The 12,757-nt window shown below is 57.9% G+C and overlaps 1 protein-coding gene across 5 annotated transcripts in view; it reads left to right on the top strand.

Moving 5' to 3' along the window:
* STAB1 (stabilin 1) overlaps window positions 1–12,757 on the top strand; it is a 28,622-nt gene that overhangs the window by 2,374 nt on the left and 13,491 nt on the right. Inside the window, exons 1-25 of one of the 5 annotated variants that reach the window (XR_004312140.1) lie at window positions 1,708–1,987; window positions 3,872–4,008; window positions 4,328–4,443; window positions 4,636–4,721; window positions 4,815–4,884; window positions 5,288–5,383; window positions 5,664–5,774; window positions 6,022–6,218; window positions 6,477–6,607; window positions 6,757–6,884; window positions 7,179–7,258; window positions 7,474–7,611; window positions 7,748–7,891; window positions 8,042–8,104; window positions 8,403–8,516; window positions 8,595–8,648; window positions 8,891–8,971; window positions 9,340–9,498; window positions 9,863–9,925; window positions 10,160–10,255; window positions 10,503–10,589; window positions 11,087–11,198; window positions 11,658–11,844; window positions 11,945–12,038; window positions 12,149–12,307. Coding sequence is in view for 4 of the 5 variants with exons in the window: in XM_032458337.1 (XP_032314228.1) it covers window positions 1,892–1,987; window positions 3,872–4,008; window positions 4,328–4,443; window positions 4,636–4,721; window positions 4,815–4,884; window positions 5,288–5,383; window positions 5,664–5,774; window positions 6,022–6,218; window positions 6,477–6,607; window positions 6,757–6,884; window positions 7,179–7,258; window positions 7,474–7,611; window positions 7,748–7,891; window positions 8,042–8,104; window positions 8,403–8,516; window positions 8,595–8,648; window positions 8,891–8,971; window positions 9,340–9,498; window positions 9,863–9,925; window positions 10,160–10,255; window positions 10,503–10,589; window positions 11,087–11,198; window positions 11,658–11,844; window positions 11,945–12,038; window positions 12,149–12,307 (2,799 nt within the window). In the remaining variant the exon portion in view is untranslated. Of the gene's footprint in view, window positions 1–1,707; window positions 1,988–3,871; window positions 4,009–4,327; window positions 4,444–4,635; window positions 4,722–4,814; window positions 4,885–5,287; window positions 5,384–5,663; window positions 5,775–6,021; window positions 6,219–6,476; window positions 6,608–6,756; window positions 6,885–7,178; window positions 7,259–7,473; window positions 7,612–7,747; window positions 7,892–8,041; window positions 8,105–8,402; window positions 8,517–8,594; window positions 8,649–8,890; window positions 8,972–9,339; window positions 9,499–9,862; window positions 9,926–10,159; window positions 10,256–10,502; window positions 10,590–11,086; window positions 11,199–11,657; window positions 11,845–11,944; window positions 12,039–12,148; window positions 12,308–12,757 lie in introns of those variants that run through there. The other 4 variants (XM_032458337.1, XM_032458336.1, XM_032458335.1 and 1 more) reach the window with 4 other exon arrangements.

Raw genomic sequence — 12,757 nt, 5'->3', positions numbered from 1 at the left:
TTGTCTGACCTTCTCTGAGCTGGACAGAGGGCTTATGCCCACCTCCTCAGGCTGAGGTCTGTGTCTGGCTGCTTAGAGGGGCAGGGATGTGGGGATGTGTTGGTCTGCCCTCCTCTGTGTCTGGCTAGCCAGCCAGCCGTGTGGACAGCCGTCCCAGGGCTCCCCAGCCTGTGGGTTGGGGGTACAGAGCCCGGCTCATCCTCCTGCCCTCCGTGCCCAGACTGAGGCCCAGTCTCTGTGTGGCCCTGGCCTGGGGGTTGGAGATGTGATCACCCCCAACCCTCATGGGGCTAACCAGCCGAGAGACTCACATGGAACACACATAGGCGTGCTGGGTGTGTGCACATGTGCGTGCCTGTGTCCTGCCCCAAGGGTGCCCAGAGGCAGAATGAGGTTTACTCACCCCCAGTCCCTCTGGGTAAGCGGCAGCCAACAGCAGTACCCTTGAGCCTAAGAACAGCTGATTATACAGTTCTGGGCACACCTGGCATTATCCCCTCCAATCATCCCAGCCCCTGAGTGGCAGACCCTGTTCTCTGCCTGAGGAAGCCAAGGCCCAAAGATGACACGGGTCAGTCCAACTTGAGAGCTGTGCTCCAGTCCACTGTCTGCAGTTGGTTCCTTATTCAGCCATGAGGGAGGAGCTGGCAGGGTCTCAGTGTGCAGCTGTCTGGTCCTTGCAAGCCTGCCCACTCTGGACTGCCTGTCTGCAGGTCCACCCAGGCCACATAGTAGGGACATTGTCCCAACTAAAGTTTCTGAAAGAGCCTCCCACCCTGGGGATGGAGGTAGTGTCATCTGGCTGGGGCCTGCCTCCAGGGACCCTCCCCTGTGAGGCCAAGTTCATCTGACTCTTGGGGAAGTAGTTAGGGGTCCCTTCCTCTCTCAGGGGGTTTGATTTCTGGGCCCTGGGCCCCAGCTTTGGGGGGATTCTACCTTTTCACAAGAGGCTTAACACCTCATGTCTCCTCACCTTCTCCAGCTGTGTCTCTGGGGGAAGCAGATGTTGCAAAATCAGTTCTAGACTGGGACAGGGTGGAAGGCAGCACCCACCTGGCTCAGCTGGGTCCTGAGGTGCCCTCGGGAAGAAGGGAATCTGATTAACCACTAGGCCGTGATCCAGCCTCATTCCACCTGCCGGGCCGACGATTGTGGGCTGGAGCTGATGCTGCCTTCAGGCCGCCTGGCCGAAAGGCTGAGTGCCCACTTCCGGTGAGGTCCCCAGAGAGAAGTGTGATTTGCCTGCTGGTTTTTCCATCACACTTTTATGAACACATCTTGTGAATGAGTATCCACCACAGGGCCTGTAATTCACCCACCACTTCATTGAACCCCCCTCTACCTGAGAGTGAGGACAGTGCTCTCTCACTGCCCCGAGCCCTTATGCAAGGCTGACCAACATTCTTGTGAGAGCTGGTCCCCTTGCCACTGGCGATGGCTGGCCAGGTGGCCCTCGGGGGAGCCCACCGCCAGCTGAGCCTTTGCCCTGAGCCAGCAGCTGCTCAGCCCTGGAGTTACCCAACTTCCTAGTGGCTCCCTGGCTCAGCAAAGATGAAGCCTTGGGAGGGGGGTGGAATGTAACCACAACATCCAGCCCCACAGCTCAGCCTGAGGCCGATCATAGCAACTTCCCTCTTTGCAGACCACAGAGGCATGAGCAGAAAAGACCAAATCACAGCTGTGGGAGAGGCCCTGTGTTCACCAAAAGACAGTATTGAGGCGCTGTTTCTCCTTTTCTTTGGCTTTGAGAGCCACACATCTGTGATGGATTCTTGGAAAGAGATGTTCTGGGCTCACCCCATTTGGAGCTGTGTGGTCAGCATTTTTTAAATGGGAACTTCTCAGCTTCTCCAGGCCGTGCCCCAAGCCTCCCAAACCTCTTCTCATCAAAATGCACCTTCCTGTGGCCTTTTCTCCCACTGACAACGAAGAGTTTGGCTTCCATCCCTCCAGGGTCAGTGCTATATGTTATTGGGACTTTGTTGCTGTAAGTAACAGTAGGGCCAATGATGGTGGACCTGGGGGAGTTGTGACAGGGCAGCTAGTGGGACTGCAGGCCCGGGGATTTCTTGGCACCCAGGTGACCATGTCTTCCCCTGTCGCCACCTCTGTTCTCCAGGCAGCAGACAGGGCCCATTTAAAACACAAATGAGCCCACGGGCTGCTCTGGACTCCACCTCCCCTCCCTGGCCTGGCCACCAGCCCCTTCCCATCCTCTCCTGTACTGTCTCTGCCTCATCATCCATGGCCGCTTGCTCGTTCCCGCTTCCTGGCTTTTGCCTCTCCTGTCCCCTCTGCTAGGAGCACTACCCCGACCAATTCTCATGCATCCCTCCGGTCCCAGTTCAGTGGTTGCCTCCAACCTAGGTCCTCTCAGCTGCCTCACTGCCAGCACTGCCTGTCCAGGGATGGGCAGTGGACCGCTGGGTCCTGGCTGGTGTATGGGGCTGTGAGCTACCAAGGCTCAGGGAACGTGACTGCTTGGCTCAAACTCACTCAGACCCCCTCGCATGTGCTTGCTCACGTGGGTCAGCTGCAGGGGTTTGGGGCTGACTCCTGGGTCTCTGACACCGGCGCAGCCCAGAGGGCCCTGGGCTGGCTGAGGGGGTCCTTTGGCAGCAAGGGTGGGGGGGGATATGCTCAAAGCAAAGTGACACCTGGAGAGCCATCTCCTCGGAAGCTGTGTCCTGCCTGTGCTCAGGGATGGGGGACCACGTCGCTGTGTTCTCCTCAACAGTGTCAGCCTGTCATTTAGTGTTTACTTTTTTCTTTTCCATTATGGTTTATTACAGGGTATTGAATATAGTTTCCTGTGCTATACAGTAGGACCTTGTTGTTTGTCTGTTCCGTATATAGTAGTTTGTATCTGCTAATCCCAAACTCCTAATACACTCCTCTCCCACCCTCTCTCTGCTTTGGTAACCATAAGTTTGTTTCTAATGTCTGTGAGTCTGTTTCTGTTTCATAAATAAGTTCATTTGTGTCTTATTTTAGATTCCATATATAAGTAATGTATGGTATTTTTGTTTCTCTTTCTGGCTTAACTTCACTTATTATGCTAATCTCTAGGTCCATCCATGTTGCTGCAAATGGCGTTACTTCCTCCTCTCTTTTAACAGCTGAGTAGTATTCTACTGCGGATAGATAGATAAATAGATAGATAGTTAGAGATATATATATAGAAAGTACATCTTCTATTTCTGCATCCAGTCACCTGTTGATGGACATTTAGGCTGTTGCCATGTCTTGGCTACTGTAAATAGTGCTGCTGTGAACATTGGGGTGCAGGTATCTTTTCGAATTAGAGTTTTCTCCGGACAGGTTCCCTGGAGTGGGACTGTTGGATCGATATATGGCAACTCTATTTTTAGTTTTTTTAAGGAACCTCCATACTGTTTTCCAGAACGGCTGCACCAATTTACATTTCCACCAACAGTGTAGGAGGGTTCCCTTTTCTCCATAGTGTTTATTTTTAAATGAAATGTGAGAATGAGCATTAGGTTGAGAGTCTGTGTTCAGGTCCTCGGGCAGCTGCGGGCAAGGACCCCCCCCCCCCCGGGGTGTTCAATTTCCTCCTCTGAATAGGCCAGAGTGGAATGAGGGGGCCAGATTCTCTTCATGTCACAAGGCAGAGACTCTGAGCCTTCTGGGCGTGCCTCTAGGGTCCCTGGCAGAGGTACATGGCTGTAGACATAGGGGCACGCTGTGGCAGTGACAGCCCCAGACTCAGGGCCTTCCCTGCCCTTGCTCACCCTTGCTTAACAGGCAGGAAACCAAGGCCTAGAGAGCGGTGCTAGGCCTCACTGCAGTCAAGAGTCAGGTCTGTGTGTGGGGTCCAGGTCCCTCATTCTAAACCCCGCCCGTGGCCCAGGTGCAGTCCAGGCACTGCGATGTGAAGACCAAGTTTGTCACGCATGTACCCTGCACCCCATGCTCCGCCATCAAGAAGAGGACGTGCCCCTTAGGCTGGCTTCGGGAGTCCCCAGAGAAGATACCACAGGACTGCCGGTGCGGACCCTCACCCCATCCTTGCCTGCTTCAGGGGTGTCCTATGGGGTGGCAGGGGACCAGGAGAGCCTGGCAGCCCTGGAGAGTGAGGGCAGGGGCTCACTCATCCACACTTCTGTTGGCCCCTCCAGTGGGGCCGAGGCGGGCAGGAAGGAGTGAGAGTGTGGGGCAGGTGGTTTTACTGAGCATCTGCTGTGAGCCACGCCCTGTGCTCAGCTCGTGGCCAGGCAGAGAGGGAGTGGAGTAAGAGCACGAGAACCCAGTGGGGAGGCTGCAGGGGGGAGCTCCTCCCATCGTCCTACCCATCCTTGGTCCCCAGATACGAGGTGCAGCTGGGAGATTCTTTGGTGTCCATGAGCGGCTGCAGCCTGGAGTGCTGGCAGGACGTGGTGCAGAAGGCCTGCTGCCCTGGCTACTGGGGGTCCCAGTGCTATGGTAGGGGGAGGATCCCAGCCTTGCTCCTTACACCCCAGCCCACCCACATTCCCTTTCAAATGGCTTATTTAATGCACAGCTTGGCCACCTGGCTCTGGCTGCTCTGGGGGAGGGACCAAGTCTGGGGCCACCCAGAGCTGTGGGGGTTGGGTGAATTGGGGCAGAGCTGAGTTCTGGGGGGGGTGTCCACAGAGTGCCCCGGGGGTGCTGACACCCCATGCAACGGCCATGGGACGTGTCTGGATGGCATAGACAGGAATGGGACCTGCGTGTGCCAGGTAAGAGCCGGGTGGGGCTGGGGTAGGGGCAGTGGAGGGTTTGCACTGACTTAACTGACTTCGTGCATCTTTTCCAATATATCCCTCTGCCAGGAAAACTTCAGTGGCTCAGCCTGCCAGGAGTGCAGAGACCCCAACCGTTTCGGGCCTGACTGTCAGTCAGGTAAGTGCTGGCAGGGCAGGAGGGCAAAGCCAGTGTCCATTTGGGGGCCAGTGGAGACCCAGTCCCTACCCCCAGCTCCTACCAGACTCCCTCCCAACTGCTCAGTCTCACCCTTCCTGCCCAGGACACGAGCTTTGCCTCATCACATTTCTGGCATTTGCATGGGCTCTTCTTGGAGGCCTCTTCTTGGAGGCTTCCTCTAGGAAGCCCTCCCTGAATCCCCAGCCTGGGTCAGGTGCCTCCCCTGGGCTCCCACCAACCCTGTGATCATTCATCACAGCTTTGTATTCTTGAAGTTGTGCCTGCTGGAGCTGAGTTCTAGAAGAAGAGGGCCGGGACTCGATGTCCCTGTGTGCCCCTGGGAGAGGCTGGGGTCCCACCTGTCCCTGTGTGTTCCTACCAGTATGCAGCTGTGTGCATGGCATGTGCCGCCATGGGCCGCTCGGGGATGGAAGCTGCCTGTGCTTTGCCGGATACACTGGACCCCGATGTGACCAAGGTGAGCAGCTACTGGAGCAGCAGGTCTTCAGTGGCCAGAGCAGAAGAGGCTGACTGGGTGAAAGATGGGGCCTGAGCTTCAGCAGGATCTCTGCCTGCAGCCTAATTTCTAAGTGGGAGAGGCACACAACTGGTCAGGGGGAGGGGGTATCATCTGAGACCTCCACTGCCTAGAGGCCCAGAGAGGGTGGGGCCCTGACCGGAGTCACACAGCAAATTGGGCGGAGCATCTTCGCTCCTGTGTCCTCCCCAACCTGCAATGCTCTCCCCTCTCCACTCAGAACTGCCTATCTGCCAGGCCCTGAACTGTCCCCAGAACTCCCAGTGTTCTGCAGAGGCCCCCACCTGCAGCTGCCTGCCTGGCTACACCCAGCAGGGCAGCGAATGCCGAGGTAAGTCTATGATCGAGAGCCCGGTGGGCCCAGCTCAGGGTGAGCAGGCGCTGGGAAGACATCCTTTTAAACCAGCAAGTGTAATCTGGCCACTTACAGGGAAGGAGAAATGTCCCTGCGGGACTAGATCAACCTGCTCACCCCATCTTTGGGTCACCCTTGCTGGAGGCTCTGGGGAAGACGAGGCTCCTGGGTGCTGGGCTCACTTTGGCGCATTCTCTCTCTTTCTGTCTCTCTGCCCTGGCAGCCCCCGACCCCTGCCAGCCATCGCCCTGCTCCCCACTGGCCCAGTGTTCAGTGAGCCCCCGGGGACAGGCACAGTGTCACTGCCCCGAGAACTACCATGGCGATGGGACAGTGTGTCTGCCCCAGGACCCGTGCACCACCAACAATGGTGGCTGCCCTGGCAACTCCACCTTATGTCTGTACAAGAGGCCAGGCCAGGTGAGCTGGGGCCCTGGGCTGGGCCTGCCCTGCCCCACGGTCCAACCACCCACATTGACTGTGGGACCCAGGGCCCACAAATCGCAGCAAATCATGAGCCTCCTAGGAGCCTCAGCTGCCCCTTTTATAAAATGTGAAGAGGATGACATCCCTTTTCTCTGAGGGTGGTTGTGGGAACCTAACAGAGCTCTGTGGGTATGGCAGACACCACAGTTCTCATGGACATGGTGTCACCCTCCCGCCTCTGCATGGACCCAGGCCTCTTGCTCATGTAAGCCAGGCCTGGTCAGCATCAACCACAATCCCTCTGCGGGCTGCTTCGCCTACTGCTACCCTTACTCCTGTGACCGGTCAGCCACCTGCCAGGTGACCCCTGATGGAAGGACCAGGTGGGCACAGGGGCCTCGGGGTGGGCACCAGGGACATAGCAGGGAGAGTAGATGGGGCTCAGATCAAGGGCCCCGTGGGGACGGTGTGTGAGGGCCAGGAGGGGGCCTGGCCACCCCCCCTGCCCCGACTGGTTCTACCATTGCCCCAGCTGTGTGTGCAAGGAGGGCCAGGTGGGAGATGGGCGTGCCTGCTACGGACACCTGCTCCACGAGATGCAGAAGGCCAGCCAGATGGGCTTAACGTTCACGAGGCTGAGAGTCACCCTCGCCATGATGGGTGCGTGACCCCCACCACCTGCCTAAGACCCTGCCCCTGGCACCCAGAATTGCTGGAAGGGACAGGGGGCCAGACTCTGCAGAAATGCCTTGTTTCTCTGCCCAAGAGCTGTGCAAGCAGAGAATGGGCTGTGGTGGGGCGCATGATGGAGGTGGGAGATAGCCCCCCAGATCCTGATGTCGCCATTTACCCTAGATCTAGACCCAAAGCCCCACACCCCAACTCTCCAAAACCCAAGACTGATGCCTGAGGGCCTCCCCAGACCCATCCTGATGCATACTCTCCCACCCCCAGACCAGGGCTGCCGGGACATCCTCACCACGTCGGGCCCATTCACTGTGCTGGTGGCATCTGGCATCTCCAGGACCATGAATGTGAGCCCCAGCCAATCAAGGAGCTGGCTTCCGGCTCTTGCCTCCTCCCTGAATCCTGCCCCAGGCTGCCAGGCCCTGAGAGCACCCCTAGTTGCATACTCTGGGGGACTGAGGCCTGGGAAGCCTCTTGTTCCCTCCGTTGCTCTGGCAGGGTGGCATGAGGAGGATTGCCTACCCTGGGCCCACTTGGCACCCAGATGCCCTTGTGCCCGCAGGCATCCGTTGCCCAGCAACTCTGCAGACAGTACATCATCGCAGGGCAGCACATGCTAGAGGAGTCAGGAACCCAGCCTACACGCAGGTGGTGGACACTGGCTGGGCAGGAGATCACCGTCACTTTCAATATCTTCAGGGTAAGTAGGGACCTCGGCCTGGGGGCCAGAGGAGTCACAAGTGGGGAGCACAGCCTGGGCAAAGTGTGGAGGTGGGACAGGGCCTCAGGACAAGGGGTGGGCATGTGGAGTCTGAGCCAGAGGTCTCATGTATCAGCAGAAATACACCTACAAGTACAAAGATCAGCCCCAACAGACATTCACTGTCCATAAGGCCAACTACCCAGCAGCCAATGGCGTCTTTCACATGGTCAGTGCCCTGCAGGGGAGGCCTCCATTAGAGCTCCCTGGGGACCCCAAGGTAAGCTAATACCCTCCCCACCATCCCACTGTGCCACTGGGTGGCCTCAGACACCCACCAAGTTCAGAGAAGGGGGAGGGGCAGTTCTGGGCAGGGCTGGAGCAGAGCTCCAACCCCCCTGGAGCCCTCATTGCTTGTCCTTTCCTACAGAGGACCATTGGCCAGATCCTTGCTTCCACTGAAGTCTTCACCCGGTTTGAAACCATTCTGGAGGTAAGTCTGGGGAAAAGATCCTCGCCTACCTGATCTTTTGGTCCAGGACTCCCTCATTACACAGACTCTGCCCCACAGTGATCTGGTGGGGAGTAGCATGGGCCTTTGTCCACGACCCCATCCTAGACCCTGCCCATCACCATCCTGAGGCTCTGTGGTAGCATGGACCCATCGCCAGTGTGTCCCACTTAGTCCCGGTGGGAGTTCTCTGCAGGCCAATGGCAGCAGGGCCCAGGCAGGGCTCAGAGGTCGGGGCTGGCCATGGAACCCCTCCTGAGGCTCCTTCTCACTAAAACAGAACTGTGGGCTGCCCTCCTTCTTGGACGGGCCTGGGCCCTTCACGGTCTTTGCCCCCAGCAACGAGGCAGTGGATAGTTTGCGTGATGGCCGCCTCATCTACCTTTTCACAATGGTAAGCTTGTTGGGGAGAAGGGGCTGGGAATATGGCGCACCAGAGCCTCTAGCAGCCAAGCCCTCTCTCTCCTGCCAGGGTCTCTCCAAACTGCAGGAGCTGGTGAGGTACCACATCCACAGCCACAGCCAGGTGAGAAGTCTTCTGGAAGGGCGGCCGGCTTGCACCCGCTGCTGGGCGGTCGGTCTGGGAGTTTGTCTGTGTGTGCTGGTCTTCCTGGGGGCCCCTTCTCCTCTCCTGGCCCAACTGGACTCTACAGCACAGAGGAGAGTCTGGGGACCAAGGTGGTAGCTGCAAGTCACCTGGGCTGGCCTGGGCGTGGCCCCACGGTGTGGCCAGTGCCCAGCCTAAGGCCGTCGTCTCCTCCACCCCAGTTGACCATTGAGAAGCTCATCTCCAAGGGTCGGGTATTCACCATGGCAAACCAGGTCCTGGCTGTGAATATCTCCGAGGAGGTGAGCTCCACAAACACCTGGAGCGGAGGGACAGACGGAGGGGCTGGTGATGACCAGCCAGTTGTCTGGCCTCTTTCAGACCCACTTTCATGCTCCAAGCCCTGTGGTGGGCAGGCCTTGGTGGGGGCCATGCAGGAGCAGGCTCAGATCAAATCCCTCTTCTGGGGCCCAACCATCTATGTGGAATAACACAGGAGGGCTCCAAAGAGGAGGAAGGCGAGCACATGGGCAAGGGGAAGGGGGTGCAGAGGCTGGAGTGGTTCTGCCAGAGCAGGAGGTGTGGCCAGGGAGAGGGGACAAAAGGTGGCTGGCAGGCTGGGCCTCTGACAGTGCACGGAGCCCAGGACGCACACGGGGCCCCGCCACAGGGCCGCATCCTGCTGGGACCTGATGGTGTCCCGCTGCGGAGAGTGGATATACAGGCTGCCAACGGTGTGATCCACATGCTGGAGGGCATCTTGCTGCCCCCAACCATCCTGCCCATCCTGCCCAAGCTTTGCAATGAGGAGCAGCACAGGGTGGTGGTGGTGAGTGCTCGGGACCCCAGTGCTGCTTGTGTTGGGGTCACCTTCCCAGGGAGGGTGCCTTTTTCTAGTTCCCCTCACATGAGTGGGTGGGTTGATGGTAGCTCTGGGATCCACCTGGATGCCCCATGCCCAGCCTTCAGCAGTCCTACTGATTGTCCCTTTGCCATTATCTGTGCCCTGTCCCCAGCCTGCCTGCCGAGGCCCATGATGCTCTCCATTGCAGGGCCTCTGCCCTCACTCTTCCCTCTGGCCCCGCTGTCATGACTCTCATACCACAGGCCTTGGCTCAGTGCCACCTTCTTAGGGCTTGCTGAGTAAATAAATCATGACTCAGCCTTCTCCCCACCTCCCTTGCCCTGCCCAGGGCTCCTGTGTGGACTGCCAAGCCCTGAACAGCAGCATGTGCCCTCCCAACAGTGTGAAGCTGGTGAGCATCCCCAGGCTCAGCCCCTGGGGCCGACTCCTGACTGCCCTGCAAGATTTCTGCCCTGGCTCAGGGTGGGGAAGTAGGGCTGGGGGGCTCGGCTGGACCTGGAGGCTCAGCCCCGCTGACAGTGAGAATGCTGGGACCAGGGGCTGAGATCCCTGGACCAGGGCTGCTTGGTGAAGGCGGCCAGCCCAGAGCCCATACCTGCTGACCCATCTGGCACTGCCCACCCAGGACATGTCCCCTGAGGAATGCATCTACACCCATGACCCTATCGGGCTCAACGTCCTGAAGAAGGGCTGCGCCCACTACTGCAACCAGACCATCCTGGTGAGCCGGGCGTGGGAGCTCACTCCCTGGGGACCCAGGGCACTTGCTTCTCCTCTGGGGCCCCCAGGCCGGGGCTTGGTGGGCTGTCTTCCTCAGAGAGCTGTGCTGTATCCTAATGGTGGAAAAGGTGTCATAGAGGGGCCTAACCCACCCCTTTGCTCTAGACGTGGGACCAGGGAGCAGAAGCAGCTTGGATGGGGGAACAGCATGGCTCCAGACAGACCCTCAGACGTGCTCTCTCCTCCAGAAACCTGGCTGCTGCAAAGGGTTTTTCGGGCCTGACTGTGCACAGTGTCCTGGTGGCTTTTCCAACCCCTGCTACGGCAAAGGCAATGTGAGTCCCTCTTGCCCTGGGGTGAGGGGTGGAGGAACCAGAGGCTTCTCCTCAAGTTGGCCGATGACTGGCTGTGTGTCTGAGCAAAGCCTGCCTCTCTCTGCCCTTGGCTTCTTCACATCTAGGTAGTAGAAGTTAGACCAAATTATGTTCACTGTTTTAATTAGAAATAATTAAGTACATAGTTTTTTTGTCGATAGTTTTGTCATGTTTTTGCTACTTTGTAATACCAGGCTAACATTAGCACTTGGCCATGGAATAACACAGGAGTTACATGTTTCTAGGTTAAGTAGAAGCCGCCCATGGAGCCTCCAGGGCCAGGTGCCTTTCAGGGGACAAGTTCTTTGGCAGCATCAGTGATTTGGAAGGTCTCTTCCGGGGGAGGACTTCCAGGGGAAGCAGGAGCTCAGAGTTAGCCTATGGAGAGAAGGGGTGTTGGGGGAGAGGATTGGATGGTCCCCTCCCCATGACTGATCATGCCTCCTGCCCACCCCCAGTGCAGCGATGGAGTCCAGGGCAATGGGGCCTGCCTCTGCTTCCCAGACTACAAGGGCATCGCCTGTCACATCTGCTCCAACCCAAACAAGCATGGAGACCAGTGTCAAGAAGGTAGGTGGTCCTGGCCCAGGCTGCCTGCCAGGGAGAAAAGGGGTCTGCTTGGAAGGGGGAATGGGGACTCCCAAGAAGGGAAATTGAGCCTCAGGAGGAAAGGTGAAGCCCAGAGGGCTTGGAAGAGGTTTTGGAAACAGAAGTAGATATTTCTTTCACCCATGCCAGGAAAAGAACCACGGTTTGATCTAAAGCATGCAAGGTTTAGGTCAGCCATACAGAAGAACTTCCTGGTGGTAGTGTTGGGAGCAGGGTACCTAGAATAAGGTTACTGAAAGCATTGAATGCCCTCCTTGAATTTCCTCCTCTCTCCCATCACGTCTGGGATGACCTCTGATTTTGTGACCCTGAAGTCAAATCTCTGCTGGCTACCCCATTCCCACCTCTTCCCCAGCTGCATCCTGGCTCCCAGCCAGCCCTGCCCCACCTCAGTTTCCCTGCTCCATCTCCTCCCTGCAGACTGCGGCTGTGTCCATGGTCTATGTGACAACCGTCCAGGCAGCATGGGTGTGTGCCAGCGTGGCACATGTGCCCCAGGCTTCAGCGGCCGCTTCTGCAACGAGTCCATGGGGAGTTGTGGGCCCACAGAACAGTCCCAGCCGTGCCACCTGCACGCCCGCTGCGTTAACCGGGGGGGTGTGGCCAGGTGAGGACGCGCGCTTCCTCCCTGCCCCGTCCATGACTGCTTGTCAGTTTGCTCAGAGCTTCTAGAGGCTCACCAGAGCCCCTCGTTCACCCACTCCCAGGTGTCTCTGTCTCGATGGCTTTGAGGGTGACGGCTTCTCCTGCACACCCAGCAACCCCTGCTCCCGCCCAGACCGTGGCGGATGCTCAGAGAACGTCAGTCTGGCCCCTTCCCTGAAGTCCTGACTCAGGGGCGAGAGGTGGGACTCTTTTGCCCTCTGCCTGCCTCCCCGCAGCCCTGAGTCATTTATCTGTTGCTCTTACAGGCTGACTGTGTCCCCGGGGCCCCGGGCACTAACCACTGCACGTGCCACAAAGGCTGGAGTGGGGACGGCCGTGTCTGTGTGGCCATTGACGAGTGCGAGCTGGATGCACGAGGCGGCTGCCATGCTGATGCTCTCTGCAGCTACGTGGGGCCCGGGCAGGTGAGGCTACGCAGGCCTGGAGAGAGTGGGTGAGGCGGGGGCTCTCCGTGCTGGGGGACTCTCTCCCTAGCCCGTCTGACTCTAGGAACGTCCACTCCAAGAACTCAAGCTCAGGGTCTCACACCTCAGACACAAATGAGAATCCAGTTCTGAAATGTTGAGTCGTACACTCTGGAAGCAGCAGACATTGAGTCATATGTTGCTGGCAGCAATGTAAAGTCTCTGAGAGTTTTAAAGGATCGTGTGTTTCCAGGGCCAGTCTAAGGCGGCATTTTTTTCCAGTCAGAAGGCTATGCCTCCTATCTCCCAGCAATGAGGACTTGTAACCAATATATCCGTGAGCTCCCTGCCCTCCTGGGCCCCTGGGCTGCTGTCTTCTGACAGCTCATTCACTCATTGGTTTCCCACATGTCACGAGGCACCTGTTACGTGCTAGTCCTTGTAGTAGAT

The sequence above is a fragment of the Camelus ferus genome, chromosome 17 (assembly GCF_009834535.1).
Source record: "Camelus ferus isolate YT-003-E chromosome 17, BCGSAC_Cfer_1.0, whole genome shotgun sequence".
Taxonomy (NCBI): Eukaryota; Metazoa; Chordata; class Mammalia; order Artiodactyla; family Camelidae; genus Camelus; species Camelus ferus.
This window is presented reverse-complemented; position numbering and strand designations above follow the sequence as displayed.